At 42.7% G+C, this 13034-nt stretch overlaps 1 protein-coding gene across 1 annotated transcript in view; it reads right to left on the reverse strand.

The window, feature by feature from the left end:
- Nucleotides 1-13034, reverse strand: part of LOC124596364 (allergen Cr-PI-like) — a 127058-nt gene that overhangs the window by 50755 nt on the left and 63269 nt on the right. The window contains exons 7-8 of the mRNA XM_047135471.1: nucleotides 4496-4657; nucleotides 4278-4406 (exon numbers count right to left, since the gene is read on the reverse strand). Coding sequence (XP_046991427.1) covers nucleotides 4278-4406; nucleotides 4496-4657 — 291 coding nt within the window. The remainder of the gene's footprint in view (nucleotides 1-4277; nucleotides 4407-4495; nucleotides 4658-13034) is intronic.

Genomic DNA, 13034 nt, shown 5'->3' on the forward strand with positions numbered 1-13034 from the left:
AGTAAATTCTAAAATCAAGCTTTTTCATTAGCAAACACTGCACAATAAACAAGAATTTAAAACACCCTATTGACATACGGAGGGTCATAAAATTCAATCCATGAAATACAGATAAAATGTAGCAGAATAACTGTAGATACAATCAACTATAAAACACCAGTACAAAACCATTAAAAGAGGACAAACTGGAATGGCGAGGTGATTAATTAAAATGGTGGATGACTCACACTGTGCAATGTACTAAAATCCCACACAGAAACTGACTCAACAGATTCAAAAGGGTAGCTTTCGAAACTCTGCGGAAAAGAAATAAATACAAAGTAAAAAGTGAACATAGTACTAGGAATAAGGAATTAAATTACGCTGTTCAACAGAAAAAAGAGCAATATTTACTGGGGTTTACGAGAAAACTCCTCAGATATTGGAAGACTATAAAACACAAAGACAAGAAACAAAAAAGTTAGCAAGAGCTGCACGTATGGACAACCGTGAAATATATACAGTTAACAAAGAAATACATGCGCACAGCTGTGATTTCCAAATAATGAAACATTTAAACAAAGAAGAAAAGGCAAATTTAAACTTTCTAAACAGAAAAGACTGGATTAAGTTCTGTAAAAATATGTGGTCGGTACAAGAGGAGGATGACAAAGTAGAAGAAATAAACTCATAGTTAATGTATCGACTATGAGTTTCGAAAAATATAGCCTCATCTGTCCAATGTTTTATTTATCTAACAACTGGAATTAAGAGTAAGTAATACCAGGTAACATATGTGAAAAATGTCGAAAACTTTTCACTGAAATGACGCATTGATTGTTTCAGTAGATGCTTTATGGAATATCTCAGTCGCGCCACTACAAGTAGCTTTACGAAAATGAACATGGCCCTCAGTAAACCAGTGCAAGAAAATTACACCAGAAAATCTTTAAAATCAAGAAGACGTAGTGATGACGATAAAATATTAACAGAGTTACTTGATGAATGTTATTCTGAGTGTGAGTTTTGGAACATATCGATGGTAGGCAATCGAAACGTCGTAACTCTATCTGTCTGTGAAAACTCCTAATTTCAGCAACCAGTAACTCAATAAACAGAGAGAGACTTGTAAGTGCATGGATTTCTCTTAACTGTCAATAACTAGGCTTCTACTACACAGTTACAAATTTAGCAACTTTCTGTATCACTTAATATTACTTTTTAAGAAACTGCTTTAGTTTCACCTGCAAAATTTAACAAAATGGGGTTACGAGGTTTTCATTGCCTGACATCGATATTAAGTTATATGTGGAACCAGTCATTTATCAGTGGAACGTTTCCCTAATGGCTGAAATATGCAACCCTTAAGCCTTTGTACAGAAAAGGAGATGTAGCAGTAGCATCAAATTTCCGTCCTATTTCACTTTAGCCAACATTCTAGAAAATTTTAGAAAAATTGTATACAATCGCCTTCTTAACCACATGACTACAAATATATTGTCTGACAAAGAACGTGAAGCACCCAGAAGACATGTTCGGATGACAGTATAGTGGTGTCACTTATCAACAGGACAATACTCGCGAACATTTGCCACTTGTCCCTATGAATTGCCTAAGTGGTGGTGAGGTGCTCCCGTGGCCAACATATCTTTCCCCTATAGAACACAGTGAGACCAGCCCGGAAGTTAACTGTATCAAGACGACAAGCATCAGTTACAACAGCTGTCGGTCAGCTTGTATCTCACGATAATACCCATTATACTATTGCACGTAATGACCTATCGATCCAACTTCTACTCCTGCAACTGGACAATTTTCCATATGACGGTCAACTTGCGGATTACCGTCTACAACCTGGCTTGCACACGGTGAAGTTTTCAACTGTTTACTGTCATTGTTTTGGTACTTATGAATGCATGTTGTTGGATGATTGCACCTAACGATGCTTTCCAGAGCAGGTTCACCGCCTCTTGAAATTTTGAACGATCTGAAGATGTCTGCAGATAGCAACCGAAACTAGTTATCGAACTTTAATTGTGATAGAAAAATCGTGGTCTAGGCATTAAAAGTTTAACTTTTAAAATGTTTTTATTTAATATGATACAAAGCTTTTTGGATACCCTTCCCAGCTGAATCAGTGCGTATATTCAGTCCACAGGGAGTGGAAGATCACGCTGACAAATGCGCAGATAGTGCCAAGTTCTTTGTAGATTCGACTCGACTTTCTAATCACTGCAATAACGTCACAAAATATCCCCGTGTTTGTTACTTATATTAGGAAGAGTGATATATTACCATAGCCACAGTTCGGATTTCTAGAGGATTCCAAATTTGGGAAAGCTATTTACACATACCACCAACGGCCTTGCCGCAGTGGTAACACCGGTTCCCGTCAGATAATCGACGTTAAGCGCTTTCGGGCTGGGCTGGTACTTGGATGGGAGGCCATCCGGTCTGCCGCCGAGCGCTGTTAGCAAGCGGGGTGAACTCTGCCCTTACGATGCAAACTCAGGAGCCTCTTGATTGAGGAAGTAGCGGCTCCGGTCTCGTAAACTGATATACGGCCAGGAGAGCTGTGTGATCACCACTTGCTCCACCATATCCGCGTCCAGTGACGCCTGTGGGCTCAGGATGACACAGCGGCCGAACGGGCCGTGACGGCCTGTTCGGGCGGAGTTTCGTTTTATTTACACATATAGCGAGAACGTACTTAATTCAGTGAACAATTCAGTAGACATTAGTTGGTATCCTCTGTCATCTTCCGCAGACTTTTTATTGTGTAAGTCACAACTTACTTTAAAGGGAAGTACGCAGCTCGTGGTCTTGCGGTAGCGTTCTCGCTTCCCGTGCCCGGGTTCCCGGGTTCGATTCCCGGCGGGGTCAGGGATTTTCTCTGTCTCGTGATGACTGGGTGTTCTGTGGTGTCCTTAGGTTAGTTAGGTTTAAGTAGCTCTAAGTTCTAGGGGACTGAAGACCATAGATGTTAAGTCCCATAGTGCTCAGAGCCATTTGAATTTAAAAAATTTAAAGGGAATGAATATCACGGCTCAACAGGAAACGTAGCAAAATTTTTCAAATTATATCTCTCAGACAGGAAGGAAACGGTTTCAGTAGGAAAGAGTCCTGTGTTAAGCTATCAGGCATCATCCAACTGGGAACTAATTACATGTGATATGCCACAAAATCACCATCTCAGGGACCACAGTTTTTATTCTGTATATTAATGACGTTTCATCAGTAAAAATTATCAGACGTCGAGATTTTACTGTTCGGAGACTGTAAAAAAAACACTGCAATGAATAGCGAATCAAAGATAGTTTTCGAAAAATCTAGAAATGGTGCCTTGCTTAACCGTAACAAATTATTAACAGTATCAGATAATGCATCACATAAAATTTGACTTTCATACATCTGCAGCATAGTAATGTGATGAGTTAAAATAAGTGTAGTAAACAGAATTTGTCTTTGACTGCTCAAGGCTACAGAGGGCTAGGATGTATCATACGTACATCACTGTACTGTATATTTAAACATTTTATGACACGTTTTTATTACTTTTTAAAGGTAAATATGTTTAGAATTGCTTTTACTTATTTCACATCCACAGGACTGTTTTACTTGGAATGTATGGACGATACATTAGCATTTTTGTTTTGTTTATTAATATGAATTGCGTACTCGTTTTCTGACATGTTCTACATCTTTGGGGATCACCTCATTGTGGATGTGTGGAACAAAAAGTACTTACAATCTGCTCTGATTTAATCTAAGTGGTTACTTCTTTGCCACTATCTACCAAACATTTGGAGTGCTATCACAGATAATAGCACATTTGTAACGGACAAATATTTTGTGCTACTAAGGGCCATCCATCGTCACTTGAGAGTTTTTAACGCAAGAGAGTCAGGAATAAACGGATCACGATGAAGCATGCCGCGCACTTACGTCTGATCATCCTGGTCGCGTGTTTCATTATGGCGACTAAGAATGTGTAGCATCTGTTGCGATGCAGCCTCAATATGTATTAACATTTTTGCTGTTTTTTGTTAAAAAGAAGCTGAAACTGGTCGAAAGTCTTAGAAGAATGGCAGAAAGGTGTGAGGAAGAAATTTTAGCAACGTATTGATGATGTAAATGTTCATAGGAACATTTTTTAATTTAGTGGCTTTCGGGTCGTGTCATACAGCCATCTAAGTGGCGTAAAATCAGTTATGACGATACGAACGTGAGTACAATACCCAGTCCCTGAGCGGAGAATATCTGCGGTCCAAGAGGGAATCGAACAGATAGAAACTTACTTCCTGGATGCGGTACGGTGGCAGGTTATTCTTGTAGACCTCGAAGATGCCGTAGACGCGCTTGATGATGCGGTAGTAGAGCGGGTCGCGGTACATGGTGAGATGATGGTCGAGTGCGCTGGGCGCCATCTGCGGGCAGAAGGGAGAGGCGAGGCGTTCAGTGCGGGTGTGAGAGCAGTCCGGCAGCGGCAGCGGCAGCGCGCCAGCCAGCCACTCACCCCGTACTCGTGCAGCGGGTCCGCGATGTGGCCGTAGAGAGCCTGCAGGCCCCACGACACCGACCGGTAGTAGTTGGGCGCCGGCGAGCTGGGACCGCCCATCACGATAGACGCCAGCCTGTTGACCGCGTCGCTCTCCTCCAGGTCCTCCAGCTTCTTCTCCTGTTGGATCAGCCCCCAAGTTAGAGTTACCAGTCTCTCGTCACTTGTTGCTTCATCGCCGTTTGAGATATCAGGCGCTATCAACAAGTGGCTTGGGAATAATTATGAAAAGATGAAGTCGTCCGAGGCATGGAATACAGAACATTGCAGAGGTACATAGAACAAAATAAACACAGGACTAGGCATACTGAGGTCAATTATAGTTAACAGTGCGGCAAGACAAGGGTACTGTTCCTTATACAGTTCATTAAATACAGATATTCGTGAAACATTATACACTACCGGCCATTCAAATTGCTACACCACGAAGATGACGTGCTACAGACGCAAAATATAACCGACTCGAAGAAGATGCTGTGATACGCAAATAATCAGCTTTTCAGAGCATTCACATAAGGTTGGCGCCGGTGGCGACACCTAGAACATGCTGACATGAGGAAAGTTTCCAACCGATTTCTCATACACAAACAGCAGTTGACCGGCGTTGCCTGGTGAAACGTTGTTGTGATGCCTCGTGTAACGAGGAGAAATGCGTACCATCACGTTTCGGACTTTGATAAAGGTCGGATTGTAGCCTATCACGATTGCGGTTTATCATACCGCGACATTGCTGCTCGCGTTGGTCGAGATCCAATGACTGTTAGCAGTACATGGAATCGGTGGGTTCAGGAAGGTAATACGGAACGCCGTGCTGGATCCCAACGGCCTCGTATCACTAGCAGTTGTGATGACAGGCATCTCATCCTCATGGCTGTAACGGATCGTGCAGCCACGTCTCGATCCCTAAGTCAACAAATGAGGACGTTTGTAAAACAACAACCATCTGCAGGAACAGTTCGACGACGTTTGCAACAGCATGGACTACCAGCTCGGAGACCATGGCTGCGGTTACCCTTGACGCTGCATCACAGACAGGAGCGCCTGCAATGGTGTACTCAACGACGAACCTGGGTGCACGAATGGCAAAACGTCATTTTTCCGGATGAATCCAGGTTCTGTTTACAGCATCATGATGGTCGCATCCGTGTTTGGGACATCGCGGTGAACGCACATTGGAAGCGTGTATTCGTCACCGCCATACTGGCGTATCACCCGCCGTGATGGCATGCGGTGCCATTGGTTACACGTCTCGGTCACCTCTTGTTCACATTGACGGCACTTTGAACAGTGGACGTTACATTTGAGATGTGTTATGAGCCGTGGCTCTACCCTTCGTTCGATCCCTGCGAAACCCTACATTTCAGCAGGATAATGCACGACCGCTTGTTGCAGGTCCTGTATGGGCCTTTCTGGATACAGAAAATGTTCGACTGCTGCCCTGGCCAGCACATTCTCCAGATCTCTCACCAATTGAAAAAGTCTGGTCAGTGGTGGCCGAGCAACTTTCTCGTCACAATACGCCAGTCACTACTCTTGATGAACTGTGGTATCGTGTTGAAACTGCGTGGGCAGCTGTACCTGTACACGCCATCCAAGCTTTGTTTGACTCAATGCCCAGGCGTATCAAGGCCGTTACTACGGCCAGAGGTGGTTGTTGTGGGTACTGATTTCTCAGGATCTATACACCCAAATTGCGTGAAAATGTAATCACATGTCAGTTCTACTATAATATATTTGTCCAATGAATATTCGTTTATCATCTGCATTTCTTCTAAGTGTAGCAATTTTAATGGCCAGTAGTGTAATTCAAGCAAGATATTGACTTTGAGTCAAGAATAATTTTAGCAGCACATTTCAGCGATAAACTGTCGATTGCAGAATATGAAATAACAATAGAAAAGACTAAACCAACTAAAAATGTTCAGTACATCGCTTCGTTTTTCTACATACACTGAGGCGACAAAAATCATGGGACAGCGATATGCACATATACAGACTGCGGCAGTATTGCATTGGCGGAGGTGTCACTCGTACTCAGTCGAATCATGTGAAAAGTTTCCGAAGTGATTGTGACCGAAAGACGGGAATTAACATGGCCTGAACGCCGAATGGTAATATGAGCTAGACGCTTGGAACATTCCATCTAGGAGATCGTTAAGTATTTCATTATTCCGACATCCACAGTGTGAAGACTGTGCAGAGAATATCAAATTTCAGGCATTCAACGCCCAGTATCATGGTAGCACCATTGTCTGCTCGTTCAGCTGTGCAACAAGCCGCCAAGCATTTGCCCCCTGGGGCGAAGTTGCATGCTACAAAACCGGCAAGCTGGAAAGGATAGAAGGAATAATCCCGCGAAGAATTTCTGCGTCCCTCCAGCCAACAAACATCTGAGTCTTCTTCTGCCAACTGGAAAGGAACAAAGAAGTCAAAGGCAAATGATCTTCTCCTTCGCCGACTTGAAGATCCTCTTCGACAGTGTCACCACTTGATACCTTTGCCCAGCAGACTTCCGTGGCACTGCAGCGCACCACTCAACCATTTCTCTGCCCTCGACTCCGCTGATTGACAGTGGCCAATGCTAACGCCTATGTAGATCTGACAGAGTAGGATGCTCTAGCCTCTTCGCCCTGTAGCAGTGAGCCTTTGAAGGCTGGCACTCAGCAACCCCCGAGGTGACACCCCTCCATTTTTTTCCATCACAAGGAGACCACACCGTGGTTTCAGGTCTAAAAAAATCAATTTTTAGTTTTCATCATATTTTCATGTACTAAGGTTTTATTCAAGTACTCTGAAAAGGATTTTGCTGAAAAAAATTTTTTTCGAACATTTAAAGAGCATTTTCCTCCCACGTGTGTTTATGTGCCGCGCCCACTTTTCTGTCACCCACTTTTCTGCATATATTTTAGATCTTTATACTCCCTACATTGCACGTTAGGGATATTTTTACTCCCGATTGTGTTGGCTATCCTTGGAATGCAACGGTTGGAATTATTTTGTTTCTGCTGTTTGTAAACAACACGCTTTCAAACACGCGGTTGGTTTTGTTTAAGTGTGATCGCGAGTAGTTGTTATAGAAAACTTGCAGCTATACTATGGACAGGAAATTAGGAGGAATAAAGAAAATCTGGGCTAAATGAAGTGTCATGTTTGGGCCATATTCTTCCAAAAGTCCTCTGCTGATGAAAAGCCATGTCATGGATTGTGTCCATCAGCAGAAAATTCGTGGTGCAAATACAATAGGGCTCAGGCAACTGGAGAATCTTATTCTAAGCAGCATTCTCTTCCTGCTGCTGTTATTGCATCAATTAAACCTATTTTCAGAGACTTGGCTCATCCCGACTATCTGAGGAAACGTCTGCATGGACAGACACAGAACCTAAATGAATGTTTCAACAGCATAATTTGGAACCGCTTTCCTAAATCTGTATTTGTAGTTATGCATACAATGAAACTAGGAGTTCACAGTGCTGTTATTATATTCAGTTGTGGTAATATTGGAAAGTGTTGTGTATAGAAAAAGCTGGAAATTAATCCTGGTGGAAATATGATCACTGGGCTGCAACACTGTGATAAAATGAGGATAGCCGATGCAGATGGGTCTGCATCTAAAATGCCCAAGAAAGCAAGACAAACATCCAGGAAGGTGGAAAAGAAGCTGGAAGACCTCCTAGAGGCCGAAGAAGGGCCATCATATGCAGCAGAACAGTTTTAATTACCTGTAAGTAACAAATTTAGGAAGTTTTTTCTTTAAAGTCAATTTCCTGCAAACTAAAATTTTCAGTACATATGCCCCATTATATCAGAAACTATCATAAATAAATGAATGGAATTTTCACAGACTCTGCATAACATACAAAGCCACCTCTGGTACTACACTCATTAATATTCCTCCGTTAGGAAGTTCACAAAAAATATTTTCTGCAGAAAGAACTTAATTTTTTTTTAATAATTTTAAAAAAGTATTTCTTAAAAACTATAAAATGGGTAAAGTAACTTTTAGTGCAGATGACTCTATTAGCATCGTGTAACATACAGTAAAAATATTAAGGTCCTGCATCAAATAGTTTTTTTCAGAAATGGGTCAAATACTTGCCTAAATTAACATGGGTTAGATAGGCAGGGTGTGGTCCCCTTAACGACCGAAGAACAGAAGCGGTTGCCGTGTGTTGTCACTACTAACAGACGAGCAACACTGCGTGAAATAACCACAGAGATGAATGTGGGACGTACGACGAATGCATCCGTTAGGACAGTACGACGAAGTTCGATGTTAATGGTCTATGGCAGCAGGAGACCGACGCGACTGCCTTTGCTAACAGCACGGATCGCCTGCAGCTCCCCTCGTGGGCTCGTGATCACATCGGTTCAACCCTAGGACTAAAAATGTGTGCCCTAGTCGGACGAGTCCTGTTTTCAACTGGTAATACCTGATGGTAGGGTGCTAGTGTGGCGCAGACCCCACGACGCCTTGGACTCCAGTTGTCAAGAAGGCACTGTGCAAGCTGGTGGTGGCTCCACGATGGTGTGAGCTGTGTTTACACAGCATTGACTGACTCCTCTGGTTCAGCTGAAGCGATCATTGACCGGAAAAGGTTATTCGGCTATCTGGAGACCATTTACAGCCCTTCATTGACTTCATTCTCCCAAAGCACAATGGAACGTTTATGGACGACAATGCACCACGTCACCGGGCCGCAGTTATTCACGACAGGTCTGAAGAACATTTTGAACAATTAGAGAAAATAATTTGGCCATCAAGATTGCAAGACATGAATCCTATCCAGTATTTATAGGACACAATCAAGAGGCCAGTTCGTGCACAAATTTCTGCACCGTCAACACTTTCGCAATTATGGATGGGTGTAAAGGCAGAACGACAGTGGACTTCCAACGACTTGTTGAGTTCATGCCACGTCGAGCCTCTGCACTACGCCGGGCAAAGCGAGGTACCTCATCACATTTGTGATTTCAGTGTAACATGTCCAACACTCTGCTTCTATATACATAGGTGGTAAAAGAAAAAAAAAGAAAACGTATCTTAAATGCCTGACCCAGAAACTTCGTATTGATCTAGGGCATTCATTCGAAACGCTGTAGACAGACCAGCGTCTGATCAATTTGACGCCAGGCCACAACAAACAGAATACTTTACTAAAGTAGGCGTTTATTTCTTGGAGCATCGTATTTGTTATTATGCATCTGGGAATACAGTGTTGCAGTTAACAATGTTATTGTGTGATGATCGTTCCGAAGAATTAGCAAATATTTACATCAGGCGCATTTGAAAGGTGGTTTAAGCACGGCCACATTTCCATAATCCTTCTGATGAATCGTGTATGGCAGATGCGCTGCCTTTTAACTTGGACATGTACACTTCGTAGTGACTTTAGTTGCTCCTGAAGATGAGTCTGAGATCCCAAAAGAGGGTTGTACAAGAGTTCAATAACAAAAATTTTGTACGACTGTAGCGGAAGTTTCAGTTATAAACAATACTAGCCGGCTGAAGTGGCCGTGCGGTTAAAGGCGCTGCAGTCTGGAACCGCAAGACCGCTACGGTCGCAGGTTCGAATCCTGCCTCGGGCATGGATGTTTGTGATGTCCTTAGGTTAGTTAGGTTTAACTAGCTCTAAGTTCTAGGGGACTAATGACCTCAGCAGTTGAGTCCCATAGTGCTCAGAGCCAAACAATACCCAAATACATTGGGTGAGACACCTGATGCTAGTGATCCAGCGAAGATGGAGCTGTTTGCAATTTTGATCAAGTCAGCAGTGGGGTACACTGTCTCAGTTTGCAAATAGTATGGTGACTGCAACATGGTATTATTAGGTCCCTCTGGACTCGTTTACTGGAAGCTAAGATGTGATCAAGATGACCATTCGTTAACCTTCCTCGTATACCTCAGCACAGTGAATCCAATCACATACGCTCTAGTTAAAAATGGAATATACAGTCGAACGGCTCACAGCTGAGTTCATAGGTAAGAGTATATTTTGCCTTGTTGCACTTAGGGGGCCAGAGTTGGAGGCATCAATAAAGAAGCAGCAATTTTCTGAAATAGAGATACAATTTCGAGGATAATGGCGTGAAGAGAGATAGCTTATAAAGTATGTAGGAATACTAATGCTGTGCAAATATTTAGCAGACAGGAGGCTTTGATGACATTATTAATTCATTCGGTACCCTTTCTCCCAAGTGGGTAATATTCCTCGCATTACCTAAAGTAATCTCGAAGATGTTCCTGCTGGGCCAATACATTTACCAGACATGCTCATTACATGGGGTGTGTAGTAAATGATCGGGTGGCTAGTCTCTTCTGCATTAGCATCAACATCCCTTGGTTAACACCAATAACAGTTCAACGCTGCAGGAATTAACATGGGTTCTGCAAACAAGGATCGTGAGAAACTCAGCTTGCTCTGTTCGTATACCAGCTAACTATAATTAAAGTGCAATTTCTCACAGAGGACAAATGTGGGCTATATTAATGGTATGGCAGCGAAATTTGATAGATATGCTAATGTGTTAATGCGGAACCTATTTAAGCTCAAAAAAAATTTGTTCCAAGTTTGCCCGCCAGGTGCAAACCTGGTGCCGTACGTCTCCGGCGCTCATATTGAACAAGATGGATAAGCGGGGGTTAATAATAAAATCAACATTACACCTTTCCCACTTGTTTGATCTTTTCTGCCCATGTCCAGATCCTAATCCATCTCATATGGAAAAATTTCGGTACGTCTTCTTGCATTTCACAGAACCCGATTTTTACCTGGTGGCCAAATGTGAAATTACTTTTTTCGAGAGTAAATCGGTCCCCCATTAAATCATTAGAATATCTGCCATGTTTCGCTACCATGTGATAATTACTGCCCATTCTGAACCTCTGTGAGTAGCTGCACTTTAATTATAACCAAACAGTACAAGACCTTTCATATCTGACAGTGATTCGGATTCTTGGCCCAGCCCGAGTATTCAGATGGAGGGACAGTCAGATGTAATTGGGCTTCATACCACTGGCGCAGCTTGCCCCTGCAAGGGGCGCTACCAGCGCTGCAGGCATGTCGCGTCGGCTCGTCTGTAAAAAATGCGACCCAGCTCTTGTCCGACAGGTCTCGCTATTCCCGCAAGAATTTGATACACGAAGTCTGCAGTAGATTGACCTTGCCTGTGTTCACTTTCTTATATTCAGTTCGTTCTTTGGACTGTTTGCGCTTGCTTACTACGACTTTCTGGACCTTGGTTCGGGCTAGTTATTCACTTCGAGTCGACTCCGCTGTCATCCACCACAGGAACTACATGTCTGTACCACAGGTCTTCGCATCGCCAACCGTGTGACTGACGATAAACTGTGTTTCACCTATACCAAGTACGATGAGAAAAGACCCAGCAGACAGTAAATTCCTGCATCAAACTTGATGCAGTGTTCATGAATTCCGGAATGCATTTGATACAGTTCTGAATCGTCGCCTAATGCACTAAATACTAGGATATGGAATACCAGATCGTCTTTGTAGCTGCAGAGTTCCTCGTAAATAGAACGCAGCGTGTGATTCGAGTTGTGAGAAATCTTTAGGCGGAAAGTAATTCCAGACATAGCCCTAGCAAATAACACAGTTATTGTTAACATTACACACAAACAACCTTGTGGAGAATATTGGAGGCTGTTGGGTGATGCTGCTTTATATGGAGAGGTCGCAATGCTAGAAAATTGTAGTGAGGTCTAGAAAGACGAACAGAGAATCGACAACAAGTGCAAGGATTGGCAGTTAACCATCAACATAAAAAATATAATGTTTTGCACATATATAGTTTAAAAGAGCTGTTATCGTATGGTAACACGATTGCCAAACATTCAATGGAAGCAGTCACATCCATAAAATATCTGGGTGTACGCGTTCCCGACCATTTAACTTAGAAAGACCTCATTAAACTAGTCGTACAATCCGCCGGAGTGAAATTCATTGGAATTGAAGTATAGTCCCCCACAAAAATAGGTGGCTTTCAGAATCCAAGTTTTACGGAGTCTTTAGTTTGATCGTCAGTTTGGGACCTTTAGCAGATGTGACTCATAGACGAAACGCAGAAGATCCAAAGAAGAGCAACACATTTCGTAACAGGTTCGATTAGTAAGTGCGAAATTATCATGAAGATGGTCTTACGATTCAATGGGCAGAGTCTACAAGAGAGGTGTTGCGTGTGATTCGCTGTTGAAGTTCCGAGAGCGTACATACCTAGAAGAGTCTACCGATGTATTATTTGCTAGGTATATCTCCTTGGAAGACCGTTAATGTAATATCAGAGGTATTGTTTGCTATGTATATCTCTTGGAAATACTGTTAAGGTAATGTTAGAGGTATTCAAGAGACTTCCCAACAACCGTTCTCCCCACTCTACCATTCTCGACTGGAACAGGAAAAGCGGAATTGTGACAGTGGCACACAAAGGACCCACCGTCACATACTATAAGGAGGTTTTCCGGGTGTAGTTGTAGATACAG

This window comes from Schistocerca americana, chromosome 2 (genome assembly GCF_021461395.2).
Source record: "Schistocerca americana isolate TAMUIC-IGC-003095 chromosome 2, iqSchAmer2.1, whole genome shotgun sequence".
Lineage (NCBI taxonomy): Eukaryota > Metazoa > Arthropoda > Insecta > Orthoptera > Acrididae > Schistocerca > Schistocerca americana.